Source organism: Peromyscus leucopus, chromosome 14 (assembly GCF_004664715.2).
Source record: "Peromyscus leucopus breed LL Stock chromosome 14, UCI_PerLeu_2.1, whole genome shotgun sequence".
Lineage (NCBI taxonomy): Eukaryota > Metazoa > Chordata > Mammalia > Rodentia > Cricetidae > Peromyscus > Peromyscus leucopus.
Window position 1 is genome coordinate 54,002,553 of NC_051075.1, and position 15,610 is coordinate 54,018,162.

Below are 15,610 nucleotides of genomic sequence, written 5' to 3' on the forward strand. Positions count from 1 at the left end.
AATTCAGTTGCCAGTTTTATAAGGCAAAGAATGATTGTCAATTCCCCTTAAATTAGCATGTGTTAAATTGAATTTCTACTGAAAAAATAACATAGAACAAGGAATTAAGGAGCAGCCGAACCAAGGACCTGCCCAGGAAGTGCAGGGGGCAGGTGGGATAGAAACTGATAAAGATTCCTTTGCCTTGAAAAATAGCAATTTTTTATGGTTTGACAATTTCATACATATATAGTGTATCTTGATCATATTCACGGTCCTTCCTCCCTCTTGCCCTCTCTTCTCCCCACTCCGCTCCTACTGAACCCCTTCTTGCCAACAAATCCCCCAACAAATCCCCCTCCCTACGTCCACATCTTTTTGTGTGTACCTGACCCGTGTAGTCAGGTCAGAGGTGCTTCCGTGAGTGAGGCAGGATGGGAAAGGATCCCCCTCTCCTGGTAGCCAATAATGGTATTAGGCACATGTTTATGGCATTCATCTTCAGTGGTGATGTTTGGTAATCACACACACACACACACACACACACACACACACACACACACACACACACCGTCATGTGTATAGTGGATGCTTAGTCAGTAAAGGTGAGATAAATGAGGCCAGCGCCACACTTCTTTCTGCTCCTTGAACTTCTAAGAGGAAACATAAATGCCATTCATTTTTGTAATCTTGTTTTTACTGAGATTCAAAGGCTGTGCTTTTTTTTATTTACCCAGAGCTTTCTGTGAAAATGTACCAGATGTACGGCAGAGTGCCTGTCTTTCATAATCTGAAAATGTTAAGTCCAATGACTGTTAAAGACAGGAATGGTGGTTGGGAGCCCCGGCTGCTCTACTAGAGACCCATTCCCAGCACCCACATCCCAGCTCACAACTGGCTGTAACTCTAGTCCCGGGGCCTCCAACCCCTATTCTGGCCTCTGAGGACAGCAGGCATGTAAATGGTGTACATCCATATATGCAGACAAAATACCTAGAAACATAACTTTTTTCACTAAAAAATAAAAAATGAGTCAGTGATGTGTACACAGCTGTCATCCCAGCACTCAGGAAGCTGAGGCAGGGGGATCCCTGCTCAAGGCCCACCCCAGCACCACATTAAGACCCTGCTTCATAGGGGGAGCGATATTTAGGTACAGCTGGTACACATCTTCCCAAATCAGCTCCAGACTGTTGGGATCTGTGTGCCCACGTTTACGGATTATTTTTATTCATAATTTTGGGGATGAAGAATGCAAATAGCAAATATATGAGACAGTTAAAAAAAAAAAAACAAAACCCTGGACTTGGGTTGCGTCCCTTCCCTAGCCAGGTATTCGCTGTCCTGTCCTTCACGAATGGCCGGCCTTTCTGGACTGAGTTTTCATAGGACATTGAAAACACTTTCACTTAGAAATATTCTTAATATCTGGCCCGTGTCACAGATTTTGCCCCTGAATTAAAACGGCTGCCATGTCTTCTTCATAAGGCTGCTGTGGAGGTCAGGTGGGATGCTGGGAAGACAAGGCAATCTGCTGGCTTCCTGCTTTTGTGTCTTACTCATGTAACACCTCCAACAGTCCTCAGAGGGCAATAACCCTCACTAAAAAATGGACATTGATTTTATTTGTAGCAAAGTTTGAAACAAAGATATTTGGCCTCACCCCATTTCACAGAAAAGCTCTCCAACCACACTATTTTTGGTATAAATATTCAGTTAACACAATTTCTTTGTTGGTAGGTATTAGTTATTGTGTAATAAATTTATCCCCAAACTTAGGGCTCTACAAGCCTTTATTACCTCACAGTTCCTGTGGCTTGGGCTCCCTGGTTCAGCCAGCCACCTTGGGCTGAGGTAGCTTTGGAGCCTGTCCCAAAACTCACTCTGTAGACCAGGCTGGCCTTGCACTCACAGAGATCCACCTGCCTCTGCCTCCCGAGTGCTGGGATTAAAGGCGTGCGCCACCACCGCCCGGCCAAGCACACACTCTTGTGCTTGCTGGCCAGCCCTTCCATGCTTCCTCTCCCAAAGCTGTCTGTCTGTGTCTGTGTGCTTGGTCAGACTGTGTCTTTCCAAATCTCAGATGTGGAGGCTCTCCCCTCCCCGCATCCCTCAGAATGTGACTGTGCTTGGTGGCACACCTTTAAAGATGTGATTAGGTTAAAGTGAAACTGTCACTCTGGGTCCTCATCCCTTCTGACCCCTTAGGAGGGGAAACCTGAGGCACATGGGCTCACTGAGGAAAGACTGGGAAGACACGGAGTAGAGAGGCCAAATCTGCCAGCACTGCCAGAGCTATGAGAAAGATGAGGTTGTGTTATCTACATCCGTCCAGATGTGTATTTTGTTATGGTGGCCCTAACAAACTATTAGAGTGCTCGAGGATCAGTGGGATGGTGAGAAAACCGCTGGGCAGAAGTGACAGGATGCGCAGAACTTCATCTTGGCGGCATCATTTTGTAACTTAGTGTATAGTGTCTGTCTTAGAAGTGAGCCATTAAGTCCCGTCCACACTGGACATGAATACCACAGGCCATCTTGCAGGCTGCCGATCACTCTGGTTCTCTGTGTGTTTCTTAAAAAACAAATAGCATTAAAGAGATGGCCAGTTGGGAGATGATTTTGGAGGGCAGATTCTGTTTAGCAACTACTTGGGCACCCTGATGGCTTAATCTGTAGGCTGTTGAACCATTCTGTGAAATGAAGATTATAATGGAAAAGAGCCAAAACTCTGGCTTGTAGGACAAGATTCTGTGGGGGTCAGGAAGAACACTTCCAGGGTAGGGTGAAGATAACAATACTGTGTCCCCTCAGTCCAAGTGTCACATGGTGATTCTCAGCCAGGAGTGCGTGCTGGCTCGGGGTCAGGGAGAGATACAGGAGAAGCCCTGCCATAGGTTAGAAAAGCTTAGGCAAACTCATACAGAGTATCACGTGTGGAGAGTGAAAAGGAGCGTACAGCTTTCATAAGACAGTGGACAGACAGTCAAACCGCACAGAACTCTCCCTTTGAGAGCTCACGTCCGCACAAGTTAGGAAACTGGTCATTCTCAGGTCTGTGGACATAGAGGAGCTGAACGAGAGTAGTTTAGAGATGGGCCTGCAGTGCACTGTAATCCTCAGCAGGATGCTTGAGAGAGCCAGTGAAGAAGAATAAAAATGACTAAGGGGCTGGGTGGATTAGTTTGGGTGATAAACATAAAGTAGCAGACATGTCCTGGAGCCTTTAGGAACTTCCAGGAAGAGGTTTGCAGGGGAAGGGTTGGCGAGTGGTGAAGCCCGGCTTTAGTTCAGAGGATCTGGAGCATATCTGCCTAGTGATAGCAAGCTGACATCTGATGCCCCAGCAAAGACACGGGTTCCCATTGGCTGTAGCCTCTGATGACATCTGATGCCCCAGCAAAGACACGGGTTCCCATTGGCTATAGCCTCTGATGACATCTGATGCCCCAGCAAAGACACGGGTTCCCATTGGCTGTAGCCTCTAAAATTAGTAACATTGTCAATGTGGCTGCCTCGTGCTTGTCCAAGCGTCAGCATCCGTGTGGCAGAGCTGTCACCGTTCCCAGTGGAGATTATTTTTCCCATAGTCTTAAGGGACACTAAAATGGGGGTGCGGGCATCCTCCCTTTCCCTTTCAGAGTGTCCTGAGAAACAGCATCTCCCTTGTTAAGCTCCAGCCAGCCATGGCCTCTCCTGGGTGGGCCTTGGTTGTCAGGGAGGGAGAAGCTGTTTCCTCTTCTCTCCTGGATGCAGGATGACAGAGTGACAGACTGATCCTATGGGCCATTTTACTTTTCCTTACAAAGACCCGAGGAACCAACGATGTCTGGAGATTTGCATACGGACTCCCTAAGGCGTGCGGTTGACCTAGATGTTCTGTGGGTCAGGGCCCGTTTCTGTGGGTCAGGGCCCGTCTCTGAGGTCTGTTGCTGAGTAAGAACGGAAGACAGCTGAAAAGCCCAGTGTAGGCCGTGTGCCTGTTTGTGTGTCGGCTGTCGTGAGACCGGCACACGTGTGGCCACAGGTCAGGACCAGACTGCTGCCTGCCCGTGACCTGGAAGCCCCGGAGCACAGGGTAGAAGAGACCCTTGAACCTTGGATCTTTCTTCAGTTGGTTTTTAAATCACATGTATCCATTTCGTGTGTGCGCACACACTCACACACATGTTTCTGGGCAGTTTGTGGGAGTCGGTGGTGATATTTTATTTGTGCACCCCAATAAAGCTCATCTGGGGATCAGAGGAAGAAGCCAGCCACTATGTTAAACATAGAGGTCAGGCAATAGTAGCACATGTCCTTAATCCTAGAATTCGGGAGGCAGAAATTCGTCCGGATCTCTGTGTGTTCAAGACCGCACTGGGAACAGAGCCAGACACGGTGGCACACGCCTTTAATCCCAGCACTAGTTGACCATAGAGGTTTGGAGGTCTTTACAGACAGACAGGAAGTGATAGAGCTGGGAGAAAAGAAGTGATGTAGCTGGGTGAAGTAAGAGGGCAGGCACAGCAAGGTATATAGGTGTGGGCATACAGGAAGTAGCTCTCTCTGGAGGCTGAGGAGTTGGTAAGGTGAGGTTGGCGGTGGCTTGTTCTATCCCTCTGATCTCTCGGTTTTCACCAAAATATCTGGCTCCAGGTTTTCTATTAATAAGACTGTTGAGCAATTCCTCTTACAGGAGTCAAGTTTTCTCCTTCTACCACATAGAATCAAAGATGGGGCTCGGGTCGTCAGGCTTGGTGGCAAGCTTCTTTACCCAGCGAGCCGTCTCAGACCCCTGCGTGAGTTTAGTTTGATTGTTTAGTTTGTTTTTACCCATGCATGGCTCAGTTTTAAATACCTTTTTTTTTTTTAAAGGAAGGCCTGGAGGCCAGGGATATGACTCAGTGGGTAAGAGCACTTGCCTTTACCTGCGTTTGACCCCTTGGCAGGCAGTAACCGAACCAGGCTTGGCTACACATGCCTGTCACCCCACTACTGGGTAAGCAGAGATAGGCAGATGCCAACCTAGCCCAAACGGCAAGCTCTGGGTGCAATGAGAGACGTGCCTCCAGAGAATTAAGGTGAACGAACAGTGACAGCAGACAGGGCCTGATGCCCTCTTCTGATACCTGCATGTGCATGCATGGGAACACACCAGCATGCTTACAGGATACTCCCCGCATGCGCACATACTTCATGCACAAAAAAAAAAAAAAAAGGAAAAACTCTGGAAGAATGAAATTCAAGTTACTTTGAACCCAGATTAATCTCCTGAATGAAGTTCACGTTGTTGAACGTGAGTTCAAAGGCTATTACGGTAACTTGAATTTAAAATCTATATACATAATTTTTTAAATTTGTAAATATTTTATGTGAATTTGAGTATTTTGCCTGTCTGTATGTATGTGCACCACACATGTGCCTGGTGTCTGTAGAATTCAGAAGAGGGCATCAAGTCCCCTAGAACTGGCGTCATGGTGATCGTAAACTGCACGTGAGTCCTGGGGCCCAAACCTGGGTTCTCTGCCAGAGCAACAAGTGCTCTTGACCACTGTACCGTCTCTCTAGCCCCCAAATAATTTTCAAAGATTAATCCCAAGATGAATTTTCTACCAGATGGCACGGGTTCCAGCGAAGACTAGAATGGCCGTTTTCTGGGGGCGGGGTGCTCGGGGCGGTTCTCCCTTTGGCTCTCTGTGTGGTCCTCGTCATGCTCACTGGTTTATGCGTCTTCTGGATTTTGGCTTTTGCCTTCACTCAGACCATCCTGGTGTCTGGATCTCCACTAGTGGCGTCTAGAATACATTTTGTTGACTCAAAATCCCCATGAGAGGAGTTTGGTCTGTCTGTGTCGACGGCGAGTTCTTCTAATGTCTGTATTAGTTCCCTTCCTCATTACTGCAGCATTGCTGACGGGACGGGGTGAGAGAGCCGCGGGGTGTTTTGGTTCCCGGTTGAGAGGGCACAGCCCTTTGTGGTGGGGAAGATGTGGTGGAGCCCATGCTGGCAGGAGCGTGGCTGGAGACTCCTCACATCCCCGTGGGCCGCGAGCAGGGCCAGCTTATGAACGGCAAGGCCCACCCGCCCTTTGCCCGTGACCCACTTCCTAACAGTTCCAGAACCTCCTATAACAGCACCACCAGCGAGGGGCCTGTGAGGACATTTCACATCCAGATCATCACAGGACCCTAGAACTAAGCACGTGGGGGTCCCCTTTCTCCATCGCCCTCTGCCTCTTGCTCTCTCCCACCTTCATCCTTTTTTGTCCCTGTCACGACTTCATTCCCCTCCCTCTTTCTGGCTGTCTGTGGCTCTGTCTGTGTGGAAACATCATGGTGGGGGGACGGATGGGGCCGAGCAGCTCCAGCCTTGTTCTTTACAGCCGAGGGACCAAGTACAGGAGTTTTGCTCTTCCTACCGAAGTAGAAGCATCCTTCAAGGCAACACTGAAGGCTTGGCTTACCTGGCGAGGCCACCTCTTGAAACATGTGCTGTGGTCAAGGCATGTGGACTTGGGCCAAGTGCGACTCCCTTGCCAGCTTTTGTGATCCAGGGAGTATGGAACCACTACTTCCAGCCTGGCCAGAATAACCTAGTTGACATCAAGGGAGGGGAGGGGGCACTTCCCCAAAGGGGCTAAAACCATAAGCAAAAGAGAGGGGCCTTGGACCAGACAGTAAAGCTCCTCTGTTGCATTTCTGACTCCTTGAAGTCTGTACATATACAGGTTTTAGGGGAGATAATACAAGCAATAAGCACTTCATGATATGCCCGGAGCCAAATATGCTTTGCCTGTGTTCGGTACCCAGTACAGTGGTGCCAGGCACGTTGCTGGACTGGCACCACCAGCCATCTGCAGACTTTGTCTCACAGTGCGGCAGCTCTCTACCCGTTAAATGACACTTTGCACTGAGTCCGCCATTCTGCTTTCTGTCCCCGTGGCTTTCACTACGTGGTATCTCGTGTAAGTGGGAACGTAGGTATTTTTGACCTCTCGTGACTGGCTTATTCCACTCAGTATACTGTTCTTTGGGTTCATCTGGGCTGCAATGTGCGTCAGAGTCTCCTTCCGGTTTAAGGTTGAATAGTACTCCGTCGTGTGAACATGCCACGCACGTTTCGTCTGTCTGTCGTCCGTTCATCCAGCAGTGGACACTTGGGTTGCTGCCCCCTTTGGGCTGTTGTGTTTGGAGCTGCTGTGAGTAGCCATACAGTTAACTTCGGTCTCTGTGTTGGTTTCTTCTGTAGCTATACACAGGAGTGGGATTACTGGATCACTTGGTAATTCTATTTTACGTTTTTTGAGGACCTGTCCATACTGTTGTCCAGAGAGACTATACCACTTTACATTTCCACCAACAGTACCCAAGAGGACTGTTTCTCCCACCTTCAACGCTTTCGTTTCCTAGGGGGCCCCTTGTGCATACTGCTGGAGTTCATTATGGCATTTTCATATGTATACATGGTGTATTTTGATCATATTCACTCCCCATTAGCTCTTACACCATCTGTGTTCCCACTGGTCTCCTTCTTCTCAACTAGTGGACCCTCTGCTTCCATCCTTTTTTGTGGTGTGATGGGGGGGGACCCAGTGAGTTTAATTAGGGTGGCTTACAGGAGCGTGAGTGAGGGGTTGCTCCCAGACACCCTTCTGATGACTGTGACCTCCCTGACAGTGCTTTTCAATTCAACTGTGTTAACTGAGCTGTGACTTGTGCCCTGGCAGCATCAGCTTTGTGAATGATGGGGCAGTTGTGGCCTGGGGTATCATTCAGCATCATCCTTACATTAAAGCTGTGGGTGATAAACTCCCAAGGAAAGAGTGTGATGCCGACCAGCACAGAGTCCAGGGCTGACAAAGCCCCGAGGAAAAGACATCCGGGTATTTTAGACCCCAAAAATGCATGGCATGGCAGTGGCTGTTGAGCTTAGATGCCAGGACAGGTGCCTTTTTTAATTGTCTGGGAGTACACTTTTGTTTAGATCATTTCCTTGTGACTCATGCTCCATAGAACCCTCTTGAACGTTCAGAACGCTGTCATGTAGTAACCACTGATGTTCGTCAAGTTATGTCCACAGCACAGAGGAGGAATGTAAGCACAGAGACTGTGGTTTGTCTACGTTTATTCCTGCACATCCCAGCTGCCCGGAGTGATGGCCTGGGGTCGCTGAAGGCCAAGTCTTCAGTGATGCTCGCATCATGAGTTCTGCCCCTCTGGTGCCTGGGAACTCAGTGTCTTTAGCACATGCTCTCTCCCTCAGCAGCATTGGGATAGAACACCACCCTCTCAGCTGCCTCAAAACCATTAAAGAATTTGATGATTCACTCAGGAGAAATGGTGGTTTGTTTTTTTGACTTTGTATTTGATTTTGTATTTTGGTTTGGTTGGTTGTTTTCTTGTTGTTGTTTGAGGCAGTTTCACCACGTAGTTAAGGCTCCTCTTGAACTCCCTATGTAGCCCAGGCTGGCGTAGAGCTCAGGGTGAGCTCAGGGTAATCCATGCATCATAGCCTCCCAAGTCCTGGGATTACAGGCATGGATCACCATGCCCGAGTTCACAACAGTAACTTTTAAACTATGAGTCATGACCTAGCAGTAATGGGTCATTGAACCAATTAGTAGGTCAAATTTAGGTTCATGAGAACTAGTCAGTAGCATCATAGACGTTATTTGAATTCGGCTTTTGTTTGCCTTATCAGGAAGAAATGCCCTAACAGTTAGTAGTACGCTCAGGGTCCCAACCCTCAACTGCCCCCCAACCCCAGTGGAAGAAAATGCAATAGAGAGAAAAACACCAGGGGCCATGCATGATAAAGTACTGGGCTTCATTGAAGTCAGGACATGTGTGTTCCATGACCATTTTTAACTGTACACCGCAGTCCTAAGGCAGTTTAAAGGTCTCTATATTGACCTAGGCCGAGATCTCTGTTTGCTTCCGACCTTCCTCAGGCAGTTGAAACCCTGCTTTTCTGATTTCCAGCACAGTTATGCCCAGTGCCCTCTGTGACTCAACAGTGTTATCTCATACAGGAAGATCTAGAGCTAGGTTTTTACAAACGGAAGTCACTGTTCTAGAGTAGACAGAATCCCTGCTGATGGCAGTCAGTCCGTCCTTTTGGACTCAAAGCTCTATAAACTCCTTTCTTAAAGCCCACTGAAGATTCACTACAGTGAGCTGAAAACAAGTCAAATATCATTAAAGCCCAAAGTTGCAAGAGTCGTAAATAGCAAATTGAGATTTGGGGCTCACTTTTGAAATGGCCCAATGGATAAAGGCACTTGCCACCAAGCTCGATGACCTGAGTTCAGTCACCAGGCCCCACAGGGCAGGAGGAAGGTGCTGACCCCTCAGGCTGACCCCTGACCTGCACATGACTGTGACATATGAATATGCACATGAAAAGAAGTTGCAGTCAGATTAAAGGCCATGATTCTGCTCACCCCTCTCTGTCTCCAGGATGGCCTGTAAGGGGACCAGAAGCTTTTCATAAAGTAATTAATGATTATTTTACAATTATTCTTGAAACAGGGTTTCATTGCTCAGCCCTGGCTGGCCTGAAACTCAGAGATCCACCAGCCTCTGCCTCCCAAGTGCTGAAATTAAAGGCCTGCGCCACCACACCCAGCTCCAAATCTAAATTTGTATATCTAGACAGAAATAATCAGATATACTTAGGTAGATTGTGCTTCTAAACTGGCACAACAGTCACGTCACGGAATTAGAGCCCAAGAAGTTTAATTTAGGTCAGCTGTGCAATTTTTAAATTTTCATAAAAGGGTAGATATTAAATATCTGTATGCCAAAAATAAAATAAAAGGCTGTTGCACATGTAACGTGGCCTTCCCTCTGGATATCACTGTCTATGTGCAGTGACAGGAAGAAATGTCCCACTGAGCCACATTGGAACATTCTTTCTGTTCCATGATGCTATCTTATCAGTACATTTACCTGTTAACTATTCTATTAACAAAATGACTCACAATCAGAAAACTACAACTATAGGTTAGTAAGAGTCAAATATGTTTTTAAAAATGTCTGCGTTTTTCCTAGACGAAGAATTAGCCTGGTTCAGGGGCGCACATCTGTGATAGTGACACAGAGAGGTAGAAACAGGATCAAGAGTTCAAGGCCAGCCAGGCAGACTTTGTCTCAAAATAAAAAGGCTTATTGTATAAAAAACAATCACAGTAGAATCCTTTGAATAGCTTTATACTAAAAATTACCCACATATTTGCAAATAGAACATCTTGGAGCTGATGTTGGTGTTGACATCTGTGGCTTAGACCAAGTGCCTTCATTGTTCATTCACAATTAAAAGGGGTTCCGGGAGGCTCTGGCCGGCTCGGGCTGTGCTGCTCGGCTGCCCGTGCCCCAGGCTGCCTTCCCGTTCCCCCCGGCTGACTTAGCCCTGAGCTAAGCCTTGCAGCTGCGTTGCCCAGGCAGGGTTTCATGACACGGATCTGATGTTCTGGTGCCCGTGTTGTTCATTCCTGCACGCTGGAACAGTGCCCGGGAAGGTGAGGGGCAGAGCACGGCTCTCTCTCCAGCTGTCCCTATCTGCTAATGTCAGTCAGGATATAAATAAATGGATTAATTCACTTCCCTTCTCATCAAACTTGAATGATGCCAGAAGAGACTACCACAGCCGCTTTGACCGTTTGGAAAAGCCTTAGGGACTAACCTAACAGATAAAGGTCTTTGCATTTAGATCATTAAAAAATGAACAAAAAAAAAACACAGCACCTCATAAAATAGGCATGGTGGTATGTACCTCTAATCCCATTTTTTGGGAGGTACAGGCCGAGGGTCAAAAATGTAAGGTCATCCTCTGCTTGGCTATATAACAAGTTCAAGGCAGCCTGGGATGCATAAGACAGTGCCAGGGTGGTGGGCAAACTTTTAAGACATGGCCTCTGCACTTCCAAGAGCAGGAGGCTAGACGTGGATTGTACCGGGAGTCCCACCCTCTCTGGGGACATCCAGGCTGAGGCCAGAAACAAAAGACACAACTGGGATCACTTTCCAGAGCCCATCCAGGCACTGTGCCTCCTGGAGGGCGAGAACCGGAGCCTGCTCCTGCCTCGAAGTGCTCTGTCGGGGGAGTCCTCGTAGTGCTCACACGGCAAATCGTTCTGTGTGGCCATAAACACAAGCCGGGCGCAAACAGGAAAGCGGGCTGAAGGAAAGCCGGGTTTATGGATATAATGTAGTGAACAGGTACATTCAGGGTTCGTTGAGGGGCAGTTCCACGTGTGCTTTGAGATTATGCTTCTTGTTGACTGGGAAACCATGTGGTGAGATGTAACTCCATGTCCTGGAGTATGAGTTGTATCACCCCCAGATACGCAGTTTAACAAACTAAAAGAAAGAATGTCTAGGTCAGGACTTGAACCAAAGCGGAGGAGGAGAGCAGCAGAGCATGGGACTTCAAAGGACAGCCGGCAAGAGCTGGTTCTCTCCCGCTGTGTGGACCCCAGCGGTCCGGCTCAGCGTGTCAGCCTGGCCACAAGTGCCTCTACTCACTGAGCCATCTTGCTGGCCCTAGAGGAATCTTTAACCCAACCCTCAAATAATCCCCACAGGTAAAACGCTAGGAAATGAAAGGTCACAATTCAAAATAACAGAACGGACCAGGAACCGGCACTGTGAGCAAAGGGCCGACAAAGACGCCGCATCTTCAGGGACTAAGAAACTGAAATCACCAAGTGATGCAAAATGAATGTTTTCATGGCCAGAGAGATGAGAGGGAATAAAAAGAAATGAGTAAAAACAGTAGGTCAGAACTGTGACAAGCACATTTTCAAAGGAACTAAATGTCATGTTCAGATTTGAATTTAACCTCAGTGGGTGGCAGGTTAGACCCAGCTGACAGGGACTTAATGAGCTCAGAAGTGTGTGTTCAGAGAAATTATCTGGAATACAGAACCAAAGAAGGAAAGAGAGAGCTGGAAAGCCAATTGAGAAGGCCCCTTAGATGTGTAAGTGGAATTCTGGAAAGGGAGCAGGAAAGGGACTCTGTCTGAGAAAGTAGTGACCGACAGTGTCTCACACTGATGGAAGATGCCCGTCCTGTGGCAAGGACGTCAGCCTCCCTCAGGATGCTAAAGACAAAGCTGCCAGAGAGCAGGATTCCCGTCTCAAAAAACCAGACAGCCAAGGAGGAAGCCAGCTGAGGGTGACCTCCCCTGTCTGCACCTGAACATACGCTCACATACACAGGAAAACAATCACTCTCCAGAAGAATGGATAACAGCATTCTGCATGCCTTGGAGATTAAGCGAACGATAGGAAGATCATCATGAAGAACTTTCTGCTGATCATTTGAGTAATTTATTCACTCGTTCGTTCGTTCGTTCATTTTTGCAGTGCCAGGGATCCACCTCGGGTTCCCACCACTCCTGTCAGGTGGCTCACAACTGCCCATAACTCTATAACACCCACTCCAGGGGAGTCTGATGTCTCTGGACGTGTGCTCATAGCCCTGCCCCACAACCATAACTAATAATGGGTCTTTGAAAAAGAAATGACTGTAATCAATCCTATGTTAAACTAAAAGCCACTGGGAAAGAACTGTGGGTGTCCAGCTGGTTACCTGATGAGGACTTTTCCCGAAGCTGAGTGAAGAGTATGTAAGGGGGGCTGAGGTGAGGACGGGGGTGGGCACAAGGCAGAGCACTGTGAGACACACCGAGCTTCAGATCTCAAAGGCACAGTTCAAACACGCCGAGGCTGACCCTGAGCTCTGAAAAGGCGAACACTTTTAGTGTCCTCTATTTAGAAACATGAGGGTGTTTGTTCTGAATGGGGGGGGGGGTTATTCTACTCTTGCCTAGGCTGTCTTTAACTCCTGGGCTGGAGTGATCCTCCTGCATCAGCGTCCTGTGTAGCTGGGACTACCAAAGGCTATCACTAGGCGTAGTGAGGAGGAATGAAAATGCTCACACTTCTGGGCATAGCGGCTTCCTTGTGGTTCCAGCTACTCAAGAGACTGCAGCAGCATACACTTGAGCCTAGGAGTTCAGAGCCAGCCTGGGCTACACAGCAAGACCCAGTGTTTCTACAGGGTAGTAAGTCAACAAGAATAAATGTCTTTGCCGGAGAAAGAGCTTTGAGCAGAGGATTGAAGGGCTGTGTGCTCTAGGGTGAGCGTCCTTTGTTGGAGACTGCCCTTCTTTGTTGTTCAGACGCTGCCGCTGTGACTTAGGAACGCCCTCAGTCACTGAACTTGACATTCTCTCTTCCAGATCCCACTCGCACTGACAGATGAACCGAGAATTGGACGGAAGAAGAACGCGTTGAGTGCTCCTGGGAGCCGGTCAGAGGCTAAGCCTCCACGGTGCTGCCAGGGGCCCATAGTATTTTTTTACTGCCTCATAGTCCCCAAGGCCTTCAAGCAGAAGTGGCAGTAGATAGTTGCCATCAGCCCAACCAGACTTTTACCAGGACAACAGGGAAACAGATCCCCCGGGTTTGGATGGAACTCGGCAGTGGGGACTCTCGCCTGATGCGCCCTGGCCTGTCAGAGTGTGCCTTCCTCTGCCCGTCCCCTCCCACCCCGCTAGGCCCTCTCTGTCTCTCCTGCTGCTGCTCCCAGATGATATAAAAGAGGCTCTTTGGCTATTTGCATCTGGCTTTCGCTTCTTTTCCAGATTGAAATATTAAGTTTATTTTCTTTTATACGAGCGTGAGGTCCCAACACCATCCACCAGACTTGAGCCTTCCCTTTTCCGAGAGTGTGGGGGAGGGGAGCCACCAGCACCGGCTCCCCAGGGGAAGCAAGGAGGCGGCTGCCATGGTACACAGGCAGGCGCCTTTTGGAATTACTGACTTCTAAGATTAATAAAGTAATTCGATTTTTCTTTCCTTTTTTTTTTTTCCCCATTCACTAATTTCCCATCCATCAATATTCACAATCAGGGCTAACATGTCATTTCATTTCATATTTGACTGCTGGACAGTTTTTCCGTTTTCGTTTTAGAATGAGAGCTGTCGAGAAACTTTGAGCAGGTGGGAGCAGCAGGCTAGTTCCCAGATCAACCAACTCCCACCCGGGAGCTGGCTCGTCCTGTAGCAGGCTTACTCACTGGGGTCCTGCGGGAAGGTGTGAATGTGCGCAGTTGCGCCCAGCCTCTCCCCAGAGTTCCTCGGGGTGACGGCAGCACATTGCTTGCCCCCTCCACAGGACTTTCCTCCAATCTGCTGAGGGTCTGGGCTTTCAAGAAAACCCCCATAGACAGTGTTGAAGTCCAGACCAAAAAATGACACCCAAGAAGACAGATGGGTCCTGTGTGGTGGCTCCTGCCTGCCATCCCAGCATGAGGGAGGCAGGGGGATTGCCATGAGTGAGATACCAGGCTGGGCTGGGTTGTGTAGTGAGTTCAGTACCAGCCTGGAAGACAAGAGTCCTGAGACCTTGTCCCAACAAACTGAAGAGAAGCGGGGAGTGGGGAAGACAGAAAAGGGGACATTGCTTTCTTTGAGTGCATGGATTAGGTCAGGTACAGCAGAGGGTGAGGACTCTGAAGAGCAGGAGAGAGAGGGGGTTTCCCCGAAGTCACGGGATCATCTGAACTGCCCACTTGAGCCGAGTTGGTAAGGCAATAAAGTCTGACTCCTCCATAGTCCCTCTCTGATGTGTAGAGTTGGAGAAAGGGTCTGGGAGGTCTCCACATACTAGTCTTGCAAAAAGGAACGAGAGGCCATGAGCTTAGGGTTACAACTTTCAGAACAGCTGCAGCGATTGGAGTTGCCCTAGGCACCCGATCAGAACAAATCCTCAAGCTACCTCCTCTCTGCCCATCAGAGGCTGAAGCCAGACTCCAGTCTTGCCTCGCCATAGTGCTTCCGGGTCATCCTTTTGGGTGCTGAGCTTGGCTCTAAACCAGATGGGCTGTTCTAGCCTTCCTCCTCCAACAGAGGTGTGGTGTCCAATCTTGCCGCTCTCCTCAAAACAAGTGTGTGCTTTTGAAGACAGTGGCTACATGGCCCTGGTGCTTGTGAGCAGCCATGGAAAAGGAAGACTGGACTGTAGACCTCACATGTGTTTGTACGTGTTACTTGACATGAGCAGTGTTACTGACATGAAAACATTCCGAATCATAGTGTGTTCTTTGAGGTAGTGTCGGGAAGCGCATCTAGTTGCCTTGGTAGCAGGACCCTGGGAGGCAGGGTGAAGGGGACAGAAGGATTATTTCCCACCTTCTTAGTGATGCTGGAAAGCACCTGAGTCTGGTGCCGTGCACTGCTCCCCCAAAGGTAGTTTATGGAGGCAGCCTGGAGCCTGTCCCAGTGGGAGCACACCTCTGGGTCTGTAGCCTAAACGTGTATGTTTAGTTTATTTTCTTAACTTTGTGTGTAGTTGTTTTGTCTGCATGCATGTCTGTGAACCATGTGGTTGCAGTAGAAGCCAGAAGAGGACATTGGATCCTCTAGAACATGGGTTACAGATGGGTGGGTTCTGGGAATCAAACCCTGGTCCTCCAGAAGAGGAGCCAGCTCTCTTAACATTTAAGCCCCAAATTGTACATTTCTACTGGACACGAGCTAATCCTCACACCTACTTAAGTGTGAGGATAACAGTCACAATTACTGGACTGTGGTATTTGTGCCAAGCATGGTGGTGAATGCCTTTAATCCCAACGCTCAGG

The 15,610-nt window shown here is 48.5% G+C and overlaps 1 protein-coding gene across 15 annotated transcripts in view; it reads left to right on the forward strand.

Moving 5' to 3' along the window:
- The window catches only part of Ttll5 (tubulin tyrosine ligase like 5), a 253,130-nt gene extending 239,304 nt beyond the window's left edge, over nt 1-13,826 (forward strand). For all 15 annotated transcript variants that reach the window (XM_028876403.2, XM_028876308.2, XM_028876334.2 and 12 more), the window contains one exon: nt 13,208-13,826. In XM_028876403.2, coding sequence (XP_028732236.1) covers nt 13,208-13,223 — 16 coding nt within the window. In that variant the 3' untranslated portion in view covers nt 13,224-13,826. The remainder of the gene's footprint in view (nt 1-13,207) is intronic.
- The last annotated feature ends 1,784 nt before the right edge of the window (nt 13,827-15,610 follow it).